Source organism: Cyrtonyx montezumae, unplaced genomic scaffold, assembly GCF_038088225.1.
Source record: "Cyrtonyx montezumae isolate F1298 unplaced genomic scaffold, pur_monq_1.0 scaffold_34, whole genome shotgun sequence".
NCBI classification, from domain to species: Eukaryota; Metazoa; Chordata; class Aves; order Galliformes; family Odontophoridae; genus Cyrtonyx; species Cyrtonyx montezumae.
The window spans coordinates 1,888,942-1,901,946 of NW_027072039.1; the positions used below are offsets into that span (position 1 = coordinate 1,888,942).

Sequence of the window (13,005 nt, forward strand, 5' to 3'; positions counted from 1 at the left end):
GTTATGGGTAACAATGGTAAGGATGGACAATAAACCCCCAACAGCGGTTTAAAGGGACGCTTATAAGGGTTGATGATTCTCAAATGTTTTCAATTCTCAAATGAATTCCACAAATGTTACAATAGGGGCACCATTATTCGATGTTACAGTTTGTCAATTGATATACTGCAGTATGAGAGATGATTGTACAAGTAATAGGGGACACCCAAATAGGTACACCATCTATTGGTGTCCAACCTCAAATCCAGGTAAAGGATACTGTAACTACCCTGGTGAACTGTATCACGACGTTAATATCCACTCTAGCTGGCCCCCTAATTCTGCTAATCCCAATATTGTGAGTAAGGTAATTGCAGTAGTGAAAAACCGCCTTAAGAGGCGGTGGCGGATCACCACCGTTCCACAAGCTTTGCCATGTGGGTTGTCCTCCTTGTAAGGCACAGTCTAAGAGGGCCAGGAGTGTGATTTTTGAAGCACTCTGACCGAGTTCTCGCACCCGTTCTCATGGGAAGCAGAGGAAGGGCTGCTCAGATTCATGTCACAGCAGCACGCATGTCCCGCTGCTGGTAGCCCAGAGGGCTGCATGGCTTTGCCTCTGTGCCCCACCACAGGCAGGTCTTGCATCTCCTGTGCCACCTCCTTCAGCTCCATTGCACGAGCTAGCATGTAGCTGACCTTCCTCTGGTGAGCCAGAGCCTCCTCTTTGTCATTTACCTGTGTGTTGACGATGGAAAGAATAGGAAGAAAACATAAGCTAAGAAAACATAAGCTAATAGCAAGGGAGTCCGTGTAAATGACAGAGGATCCCTCATTGGGAGGGACACAAGAGGATCACTGTGTCCAGCATATACAAAGGTCAGAAAAACAATGTCAGAATGATATTAAGACTCCATAGGCATGGTGGCAAGCTCTGAGTTTGTCAGTAACCAAAAACAACAGTAACTAGTGAGTCCATGCCATTTAACAGTGATGCTCACATAGGAAGCAGCATTTCTACACGTACATGCAAACATGTATCCACACAAGAATCTCTGTCTCATTTTTATCTGAGTATATTAATTAAAAACTCTGCAGCTCAGTTTGTTCTCCCAGAGTCTAGTTTAAGAGGTAATACTAACCAAATCTATTAACATCTTCAGGATTTCATGAGGGTTGTCTAGTTCTTCAACTTTCCTGCTGTCAGCATCTGATGAGAGCAGACCTGATAATTTCTGTCCCAGACTGTTCTTGTACCCTTGTAGCTTGGCAGACCCTACGAACACCAGAAAGTATGAGAACAGTGGAAACACTTAAGAGAAAAAACAGATAAAATGAATGTGTATCCAACTGAATTCTGAGCAGTCTCCTTTAGATGGGCACTGCAGGCTCGAGCTTCTACTGTACATCTTATGGGAGGTTATTAATATGCAGTGCCACTCATGCCATCACTTAAAAAGCTACTTAGACTTTCCATCAGATATATGAGCAAACTGAAAATAAAAGTTACCTTTGCTATTTAAAAGTATATCTTGCCTCTAACTAAATAGCAATTCACGGCAACGCGTTTTTAAGCATCTTAGTAGCCTGAAAAAAATACATATTTATTTGATACAATATTGGTGATGGGTGAATGGTTGGAGTGAATGATCTTACAGATCTTTTCCAACCTTGGTGATTCTGTAAATATGTTCTGTGTCTAAGATATATCAAAAGATTAAAATGCATTAAAGTGATTAAATGCTTGTATCAAAACATAAATCTTGGAACACACTGGAGGTGGTCAGGGCTAGGTTGGATGGGGCCCTGGGCAGCCTGACCTCGTGGGAGACAATACAGCAAGGGGGTTAGAGCTGAGTGGGCTTTAAGATCCCTTCCAACCCAAGCCATACTGTGATTCTATGCCTTTGTAAAACAACAATACAGATAAAAGGGAAACAGACAATGGGGACATATCCTGTTTTAATATCATTTTCTGGAGCTACCCAAGGAATCCAGGGGACCGACAGATCCATGCCTGGCACACAGAGATCAATGGCTAACAGAAACACATTTTGAAGTATGTTCTATTCCTCAATTCTGCTATGGTTTTGACCATGACATAAGCACTTAAATAATTCTCATTAGCTTTTTTCTCAACAAAGAAAAGGACAGTAATAGTTCTTTCACAGAGGGATTGTAGATGACCATGCTAAGTAGCAGTAGAAGAATAAATATTAATCCCAACACAAATGATAAGAAATGAAAGTAATTAAAAAAAAAAAAAAACCAACACAGAAAGAAGTAGTATTTCAGTAAAAGCTAGGTATGTGTTTTTGTCTTTATACTTCCTGATACGGGCTTCATTGAACAAATAAAAATAGTATTGTTGATAGCATCTAAATAGCCAGGCTATACTTTCCAGGTGATAGGTTTTTTGTGCTGTTCTTCTAACATCCTTATTATCTATCTACAATGTTATTATTAATCTGGATAACAGAGTATTTATTCTAGCACAACACAGCTCATGAGCATGTAATTAAAAAATGCTACACTAAAAGCAGGATTAGTGTCATCAATGTCCTATAGTCTTTTTTATATTATGAGTACTGTAACAATCCACTTATACGTATACATTCTATATAAGAAACTTCAGGTAGAAGTTTGTGAACTATGAGCTGCATTTCTTAGGGTATGTACAGTTTTGACATAACTTAGTTCCTTTTTTCTGATCTCTTCAGAAGCAGGTCAGTCTTTAAACCACAAACACACATTTGATACAATAAAAATGTCCGCCTGTGCCCATCAGTTAACTTTTTTCTAGTCCATCATTACAAATACAGTTACCATCCTCTTTCAGTCGCCTCCAGTTTATAAATTTTGGCTCCTTTTTAATCTTCATCATTTCTGCAATCCTCAGAGCTTGGTCCTTCCTCTGCATTAACTGCTGCTCAAATGCAATTCTGAAGGCATCGGCCATAATATAAGCTTCATCTTTACTCTTTGTCAGACGTTCAATCTGGTTTTAATTAAGAGGAAATTTACAGTACGTTAAGCAATTTGGAAGTAATAATGGATTTAAAATTGAGACTGATTGAAACCATTAGCACAGTTCAGCACTTTTATGTTACCGAGTCACCACAGCAGTTCGTAAGGCAGCCTTCTGCACATAAAAGGGATTGACGAGGGGGGCAGCAAATTTTACATGTATCTAATTAGGGAAGCGATAGAACAGAGTGGCTTTCTTGCTACATAAAGATATGTATTTTGAAGTATGTATTTAAATCCATTTCTATGCATGAAGCTAACACCACCTATGCATTGCATTAGCTATGCTCCCAACCATGCCTATTCATCTCTGCACTTGCAGAACAGGTTTTTCTCTACTAGTATGCACAGGAGCAAAAGAATGGTACCTGTATCAGGTGTAATAACCCTGATACAAAAGAGACACAACAGATTCAGAGAGATGGCTGCTGTCTTATGCCTGTCTAAGGGGTCTAAGAGGCATTTGGATAATGTTTTTATTGATTAATTTTAATTACGAGTCAACCCAAAGTAGTCTGACAGCTGGATTCAATCTTAAGAAGTCCCTTCCAGCTGGAAGTGAACTTATTCTATTCTATTCCACGTATTTTCAAAATCAGTATGTCAATGGGGATTTCTGCATTAGGACTATGAGAGAAGTTACCAAATGTGCAGGCTAAAACACCAATGAAAAGAAAAAATCTTAAATCTAAAGCTATGTATTTACTAAGTCAGTGACTTTATGAGCTTGAAAACATTATGTTGTATTAAGTGTGATGTAAATATATCATTTTTAGCAAGGTCAGCTCAACGGTCTGGCTGGATGAGCACTCATAAATGCTAATGTCAACACAAAGAAGGAGTGGAATGGGATAGAAAGCAGTGCCAGGAAAGAAGGCAAAAAGGGGGGTTTTTCTTTTCAGTGGTAGTTCATGATCACATTGTGTAAGTATTTACAGAATGAATGCAGAGTGTGCATATTTTCATATTAAAAAGTAGAAAAAATAGAATAAGAAATAATTTTTTTACTAGAAAAAACATTTCTATATTATTATATTTTTGCATCAGCAACAATTAAAGCATCACAAACAAACATTATTTCTGAGATCCATTCTTATTTTAAAACACACCAGTTTGTGTAAGGCATGGTAGAGTGTTTATGGCTTTACTTTTTTTTTTGTTTTTTTTTTTTTTGTTTTGTTTTTTACAAATTTTTCATGAGATCTCTCCTTGCTCATAGCTAAATCAAACAGCATTACCTCTTGCTTGAGATGAAGAATTTGCTTTCGAGTGACAGCTGCCATTTTAGCACAGGAACAAGGCTGCCCCCCAGAAGAATTGCAGGTGCAGGCTCCAAGAACTGCCAGCTTAAAATCCAAAACAAACTAGCAGTTACATATCTACATATGGAATGCAATCCAAAAGATGCCAAATAAAGAAAAAATCCTGAACCTACATATGGAGTTTAAGAGTTAGGAAAATTGGGCTACACGGGTTTTGACATCATTTTTTTTCACTCACTGTGACACGTGTGATGTCTTTTTCAGCAATAATTTTACATCTAATCCTAACAGAGTTCTTTTGTGATACTAATTATGCCAAATAACTGTTAAAATCTAAATTTACTACCACAAAGGCTTTAAGTTTTCTATTCAGTAGTTACTTACATGGAAAAGCTCAAGAAAATCAAGGTAGTACAAGCAGTGTGCTAATACATGGGAAGAGCCACAAATGCATTCCAGTAGGTCTGTATATAAACATACTCCTGTAAACATTGCTCCCCTCTAGCTTTTACTTTGAAACAAAAGCAAAGAAATAAAGTCTTATACTGTAATCTTGCCAGACTGAACACATTAATAAACACATCATATTATACAGCCTGCTTTTATATCAGAAATATACCTATTTTGGAATATGGATTTCCAGATGACAATCTGGGACACAAGATCATCACCTCTCGTTCTTAAACATTCAGACTAAAAGGACATTCTCCACTGACGAGGAACTTGCTGGCAGCCCAGCTACTTCACTATAAGAAGATATCCAACACACAAAAATTGTTACCTGGTTTATGCTTTTCCCTACAGATCTCATCAGGGCATACCTCTGAACCAGCAGTTTCACAAAACAGGCTTCATACTTACTTCAAGACCTGTAATATCTGTGATGTCTCTTTTATTCACAGACATGTTCTCCTGAACAATCTTCTGTTTGTTTACATCAAGCATTGCAAGAAATTCTAAGTGCTGCTGATTCAAGACTATTAAATAAACAAGAACAATAATTTAAAGTTCACTCTTCTGATTTCTTAATTTCTGAGTTTAACTACAGCTAAACAAAACAGTTCAATAGTTCAAGAATCAGTTATGAAAATATAATGAGACTATGTAGGTTTGGAACTTAGATTCCAGTTGCTTTTCCTTCTGTGTGAGGTACTGTCTCATATATTAATTTATCATTATGTGTCCATCTTTTTTTTTTTTTAATTTACAACTTATGCAGCAGCCTTGTGTACATAAGCACAACAGTGGGTTGATCAGTTCTGTATATTGTAAAGGCTTCTGGAAACAAGAAATAAGGGAAAGGAGCTTGAGCTATCTAAGCTAACCAGATACCTGCATAGCATGCAGTCTAAAGAACTCCATTAGAAAGCTAACACGCCGAACACCTCAAAGGTTCTGCTACAGTAATCTAGATACATTAAAAGTGTACGTCTCTAATGCTGATTTTAATTGTAGCACAAGCATCCTGTGCCTTGCTTGGCCTGCTTCTCCCTTTCCGCAGAACAAGAATAGTACACAAAAGGGTGTTCCCCTCTAGATCCAGGGTCCCTCAGCGCAGTGAGGTCTATTTCTTCAGAATAGACTTGTCCTACCAGTTTCTTGTTTGTTGTTTTTTTTTTTTTTGTTTGTTATTTTTTCCAATTAGGGTGACAATTTGACAATAGCAAACACGACTGGTCTGTTTAAAACAGGCTGCTGCATATCCACTAATATCAGCTGCCAATAAAAAGAGACTTGTTATGACAGAAACTTTCATTCATAGTCAACTCCTGAATTATTCCAGTGAAGCAACGTATTAAGAAAAAGAGCTGCTGGTGCCTTACTTGCATTTTCAGATTTAAGAGTTTTAACTTCTTCTGTTCTCAGTTTTAGTGCCTCCTTAAGAGCTGTGTTCTCACAGTATATCCTGCAGAAGTCAGAAAAAGGCTGTATTATCTTTGAAATATTTTAAATGTTCGATCAAATGTAAAAAAAGCCATTTGCCTGTTAAAAGGTATCTAATATTCCTGCAAATAAAAAAAAAAAGTTTCTGATTTTTTTCCCATAGTGATATTTGCACCAAAGTAAGCAGTGCATTATTAGATCTGACTGCTAGTGAGGTGCTAATAAACCTGCAACTGCTCATAATTAGCCTTCTAAAATAAAAAAGAATAGTCTTTTACATAGATAGTGCTTTTGATGGGGGATTCGTATTAAAAACTAATGGGCCTCTCTTCTGGGAAAACAGATGAAATCAACTAAATATTCTGAATAATGCACAGGGGCTGTTGAGCACAGTACACCGTGGGAGTAGGTCTGTGTAGGGTTGGTCTGATGGGCACTGAACCAAGGCACAGAAATCAGACTGTAACACAAGCTTCTGTAGGGTTTGCTCCCAGTTATTCAGGCTGCAGCTCTCTCTGCAGGGAGCAATAGTAAGAATCTCTGCTTTCATGTGGAGGTTTCTTTGCAATCCAGATAACACACACTGTTCAAACAGGCTGACCTTTTTAGTAAAGCCACTCCCTCGTGCTATCAATTTAAACGTGGCCATGTGAGCTAAACTGTGTGTAAAAAAAATAGTAATAAAAAAATAATTCACATGCAAGTACGTGGTGCCCCTAACTTTACAGTTTAATAATAAGTCCATACCTATAAGTAAGTTCATTCTTTGCTTGCAAGTACTGCACTACTATTAGAAACTCTATAAAAACTGTAACTGTAAAACTCTGACACTCTTTCTGAGCAATCTTTTGCTTCTTTGAAAAGAGGAAATTGTAACTGGACACAGTACAGCTCATGTCTTAATTTTAGCAAGTAAACTTCCTGTATCTTAATACTGTCCTGAAGGCACATGACAGACATTTAGAATGCATGTTTTCCTTTATGCATTTCCTTATTGAAATGCAGTAAACTAAATTCCTAAGTGTTAAAGCAATACATTATTTTGGTGTATCACTCTCTTCGGGTGCCTGTAATTTCAGCATCCTTTAACTTCTTCTTCTTCTTCTTCATTTTTTTTAAAGCAAAATAATAATTTGAAATATTTTGTTTGAATGAAGAAGGGGAAATAAATGTTTTCTCATCCTATCATACTGGACATTCAAAAATGTGTATTTACAAAGCTGGCTGTTTCTGTCTTTAGCCCACAGCTTGTGGCTTTCTGAAGCTCTTATCTCTAGCTTTCAACCATTAACTGTAGTTTTGTTGCTCTGAACTACCTCCCAAAGCTTCCTACTTTCCTGAAGAATTTAAAAAAGTTAATTCTTGGCACTGTAACCCAGTTAAGTGATGAAAGAGACATAATTTCTTAGCAATTTTTTCCTATAGTGCATAAGTTTTTCTGGCATGTAAAATTTTACAAAAGAAACTCCACTAAAATAACTGTAACTCTGAAGCGTAGATGCCAGGGCTACTACTATCAATTTAAATGAGTGAGACTGCTGCACACATCTTTCAAGCCTTTTTTTCTGCAGCTGAATATTAGTGTAGTACCATGGCATCTTCTGCTTGCCTAACTACACCCTCTTTCCATTCAGAATAATTCTTATCTAAACAAAGAACCAGTTAATCAGCCTCTCCCAAAAGCACTCAGTTTTACCAGTACTTAGGCTCATGCCTGCAATGTGAGAAAGCAAAGCAATGATTAACTAGAAAATGATATTTCTACATACAAACAAATACTGTTATTCTCCATACCTCATCTACATTTAAAGTAAATAAGGACAATCTGGTTCCTGCTGACTAACACAATAAAGAATGAAAATGAAAACTCACTAGCAAAACCAGCCAACTAAAGAACGGAGGCTTATTAATTGTAGTAGTTTTAATTGATAAATAAAAATCCGACGGCATGAAATTTAGATTAACCTTCTCAAATTGGGAAGGAAATTTGGTAAGCATTGAAAAGGAGAGAAAAAGGAAAAGAAGGAAAAAGAAATGCAACATAAGTTAAATACCTGTCATATTTTTTTGCCCATGTGTCTTCTATGTTTCTAAATCTATCCTGATCAAATTCAATTTCCCACTGCAAAATATTAATTTCCTGTGGAGACAAAACAAGCCAGCAGCAATTCATTACAATCCTCACAATGAAAGGAAGAAAGGGAGCTGCTGGTGTTATGTTTGGCACTGACAGAGACAGGGTGCCTCCAATGACAACCTATGATTTTTTTTGGCAGCAGATTAACAGTGACTTAGTGCATTACTAATCTGTGGGTTCCAGAGCCTGCTGAACACAGTAATGCTTGTAGTGGCTTAGTTAGAAAAGCCAATCCATCTCTCTCTTTCCTTACTGTTCTGTGGAAAGGGCACATAACAAGAGAGACAAAACTTCAAACTCAGTTTAATGAAGCTCAATGCCTTCTTCCTCCTCTTTTTCCCTATTAAAATTGGGTATTCATTCCTTAGGCTTTTTTTTGGAAGTTCCAGGATCACTAAGAAGTAGAGCAGCTCAGTATAAACAACTGTGAAACTCACAACAAAGAACAACTGAAACCAAAGAATTGTAATATTTTCAGTTATCACATATTTGTATGCAGTGTAGTGGGAAAATGTATAGATAAAAAGAATGATAGAATGATATTTTCCCTTCCAGAAAAGAATAAGAACACTTTGGAAAAAAAACAACAACAAAAAAAGCTGAAACTTTGGTACTGATTCAAATAAGCAATATGACCACCCTTATAAATAGCAATGAACTTCTGTGATTTTGTGCAGGTATAAAAGAAAGCTGCGCTCTTACCTTTTCTAAAGTTCTCTTTTCTTCCTCAGTTTTTTCAAGCATTGCTTTTGTATGACTAGTGGCTTTACTAAAAACTGCCTGCAGAAAGAGCATAGAGCATCAAACACTTAACTAAGTAGAGCTCAACTTGTGTTTTGATCTCTTTTACTGAAAAAAACACAGCATTATTTATAAAAAGATTGTATCTGTAAGGATTTTCCACAATACTGGCTCTCAGAAAACTTGGTTACAAAAGCTATACCTTGATCCAGATATGACTTATTACAGTTGTCTGAGGGTAGAAGCTGCAGAACTATAAATGGATTGTGCAAGTAGGCAGTCAATTTCACAATAATGCACTGTAACAACAAATTAACATTTTACAACCCATGAACAAGAGACTGATGCAACAATTAATGCTTAGATGGACTAATTAACTGAAAGTATCTCTGCTTTGCAGTAGAATCTCTGTCACTGGGAAAATCTGTAATTTTAAGGACTGCAAGTAAGGCAGCATTTCCTAAGTCCTTCAGGGATCCTCCAAGATGAAATTCTGAGAATTATCTAGAACAGTGAAGTGTTCCTAAATAACTGTGATGGTTCCACACAGAAGTATTGAAGTGTAAGAGCCAAGTCTGTACAAACTTGCAGACTCAACAATTTAAATTATAGCCTTAGAAGGACTTGAAGGTTTGCAAGGCTTGATGAGGAGTGGCAGAAAGATTTTGTTTCCTTCTTTTATCTGTAAGAAAGCACATGATCTCTGAACAATTCCTACCATGCTCTGTAGAATTCTTAGGGCTTGATCTTTTCCTTCAAGTTGTCTTTGAGTAGTTTCAAGCTCATCTCTCAACATTTCAATTTCCTAAAGCAAAATAAAGTAGATACCACTGAAAAATTGCCAAGATTAGCTTGTTAAAACCTTGACAACAGCATTGTGTATTTGTCCATCTCAAAAAAAATCTCATCTTTATCCCTTATGATTTTCTCATTTAGTTTGCCTGTGATGAAGAGATGTTAACAGTGCATGCTAGTGCAAAATCATTAAAGAATAGTAGTTCCTATCCATTCTGTTTTCCTCCTGTGTATTCAGAAAACAAAACAAGCCAGTATATACTGTAGTTCTGCCTTGCTAATAAAGTTGCATATACTATCATAGGTCTGGAGCACTTACATGAAGCGAGCAACATTCATTTCTTCAGAAGGAGGCTTTTTTTTCTGTTTCCAAGAGATAAATGAAAATCCACTGCTTTTAACAGTCACCTCTCCTTCACAGCTATATAGGTCACTCGATTATTCATCTCTGGCCACGCAAAACACTTTGCCACTGTTCTTCCAGTTCTATTGCTTCAGCAGTTGGTACTGGAATTGTATCTGTGAGCAGTACCAATTTGTTACTCTAATCTGATTGAAAATTAGTAATGTTCCTTGGCATTCTGATGAAAGTGCAGATCAAAAGCTTCAAGACTATTCAGATTTTCAAGGTCTAATGTGAAGTAAAAAGGAAACCTGTTAGAAAAGGAGTACAATCCCTCTAACATTCTCTATTTTTTTTTTCTATTTCTCATTTTTTTTTTTTCTCTGGAAAGTCAGAGAATAACCTGCAGCTTACACTCTGGCATAAAATAAAATAAGGCTTCCAAGTAGTGCTCTAGTTTCAAGAACCTGCGTCCATACAAGATTCTGAACACACAAGCAGCTTCTACTAAAATAACACTGTGCTTCAACGCATGAAATTGAAATGCAGATTTCAAGGATAGCACTCATAGTAGCTTTACTCACCTCTAGAGCTTCTTGGAGCTGTTGCTTTAGTTCTTTTGACACTTCACTATTGGATTCTATAAGATTCAGAGATAATGAAAACATGAGAATTTAACTTGAAATCAGAAAACATGCAGGGATAGTTTTTGTCTTTTTTTTTAACTTCTTGAGCTAATAAGCAAACCTAAGAAATACATAAGCATTAAGCTCAAACATTATTTCACAGTTAAAGAAGCTAAGACAGTCAGGAAGTGCAATTTTAACTTCCCATTCAAAAATAAAATTAAAAAAGGACATATTGACTCCAAAAATAATTTCACTTTTTAGATTCATTTTAAATTGTAGCTTCTCATCAGAGAGCAGCAGCAGGTGTAGAGTGAAAACAATCGACATTACATTGCTGTTGTTAGCATCCTCTTATTGACACTGCTGAAACCAAGAGAGAATAATTACATGGCTTAGCATGCAGAAAAGATAGATTAGACTTACTGTAAAGGAGGGAAAAAGCACATTACATGGAAATATGTCAAAGTACAAAAAATGGCTAAAAATGTAAGGTTAAGAAGCTGAAGTGTGAAGAACACCCCTCCTGTATTTGATTTTATTCACAGTACTGTTGTCTTCAGATAAAAACCTGGATGCCAACACTGAGATAACAGAGACGTGTAGATTTCTAAAACTAACTTCTTAAATTATGCCAGCTCACAAATGTCAACTAAATAGCAAACAGGAGTTTGAATACTTAGCTGTAAACCTCAGAAGCGGTCTCTGGGAACATACATTTCATTGAGGAGCCAAACAATTCAATGCAGTGTATGTATTTGGAGAAGAGTGACATTGCTCTCCACCATAGGATGTCCCTTTCAAAGGCAAAACTAAATACCAGTAATGGCCATTTTACACCAAGAAGGGCCATGGCCTGGCTGGCTGCAAAGCAATTCTTCTGTTCGTGTTTTTGAAGGAAGACCGAGATGCAGCAACTAGGTGGCTGCCTCCAGCAGGCTCAGCACTTCTTGCAATTCAGCTACACTGACAGAAGACCTGAAGGCTTTGCCATCAATCCCAAGAAGCACTAGACCCCAAGAAGCATGTGAGGCACATGCACATGGAATCCCTCACAGCCTCCGAGGGTTTTGGCAAACAGCTGAATCTAATTTTGGTGATGCCTTGTGGAGGCTCCACTGCTCAATATGGCCAAGAATGCTCCTCCTGATGAACAGTGAATTCCAGATTAGCCTTACCGCAGCTACTCTGTCGAGTTGAACTGGATAGAGGCCTCTTGGATGATCCATCATGAAAGCTGTTTCTTTTGGGACAGGGAACAGGGGCAGCATCATTTTCTTCCACTCCCTTTATTGATGAGAGAGCGCTGTAAGCCTTTACAGACAGCTTCTTCGATCTGAATGAATAGTTTCGTAATTTTTCCCCTTCATAAACACCTCCAGGTCTTCTCCTAAGTCCATTCCCCAGGTCTCCACTTTCCACGTCATCCTCTTCTGCTTCCTCCATCTTACCCTCCACCTGTTGTTTTCTTTTCTCAATAATCTTTTTAAATTTTTTTTCTTTTTCAACCGAGCGCACTTCACCTTCCGGCCATGCGAACCCCTAACAAAACAGCAGGTTTTTTACTTAGCAAAACAAATAAGCAGAGCACCTTACTTAAAGCGGCAAAGCAACATTCAACGAAAAACCCGCAGCTCTCTGCGTGAGCCCGCTTCCGTTACCGGTCCCGGGCACTCGAGCCTCCCCACGGCTGCGGGGCGGGCACGCCTCCTGCACCGCCCCGCCGGAGCTGCGGGACCGAGGGCTACAGGGGCATGTGTTATTATAGCGGTTTCATTCCTTGCTTCATTTTAACTCGTGTCAGTTCCGTGTTTCCTGTGCTGTTTCGGAGGCTGTTCCAAAACTTTACAGTTTGACTGCTCAGATATATTTATTTATTCTTCCAAGGTTGAAACCATAACTACCGAGAAGTTAATTTACCAGGCAGGAATTAAAAATGTGATTTATTAAACCATCCCAGGGAGAGATGCAGCAGTTGCTGTTATTATTAAAGCAGCAGGCAGCTAAGCATTGCAAAGCTGTTTGATCGCTCCACCCACTGTGGGATAAAAGAAAATTACTGGGGAAAAAAAAAGGTAACAGCTGTGTGGGGTTGAGATAAATACAGTTTAATAATAATGATAATAATAAAACAAAACAAAACAAACAAACAAAAAAACACAACACCGTACAGAACATGTGATACAGTGCAGTTCCTCACCAGCCACTGGCATC

The 13,005-nt window shown here is 37.7% G+C and overlaps 1 protein-coding gene across 1 annotated transcript; it reads right to left on the reverse strand.

The window, feature by feature from the left end:
* Positions 1-399: 399 nt before the first annotated feature.
* Positions 400-12,258, reverse strand: CCDC125 (coiled-coil domain containing 125). The gene is made up of 11 exons (XM_065745193.1): positions 11,970-12,258; positions 10,750-10,805; positions 9,746-9,832; positions 8,989-9,066; positions 8,204-8,289; positions 6,089-6,171; positions 5,127-5,242; positions 4,242-4,349; positions 2,803-2,974; positions 1,119-1,252; positions 400-714 (listed from the first exon to the last, which is right to left on the reverse strand). Exons 1-11 carry the CDS (start codon positions 12,235-12,237, stop codon positions 445-447), a joined length of 1,458 nt encoding a protein of 485 aa, XP_065601265.1. The 5' UTR covers positions 12,238-12,258; the 3' UTR covers positions 400-444.
* Positions 12,259-13,005: the final 747 nt, after the last annotated feature.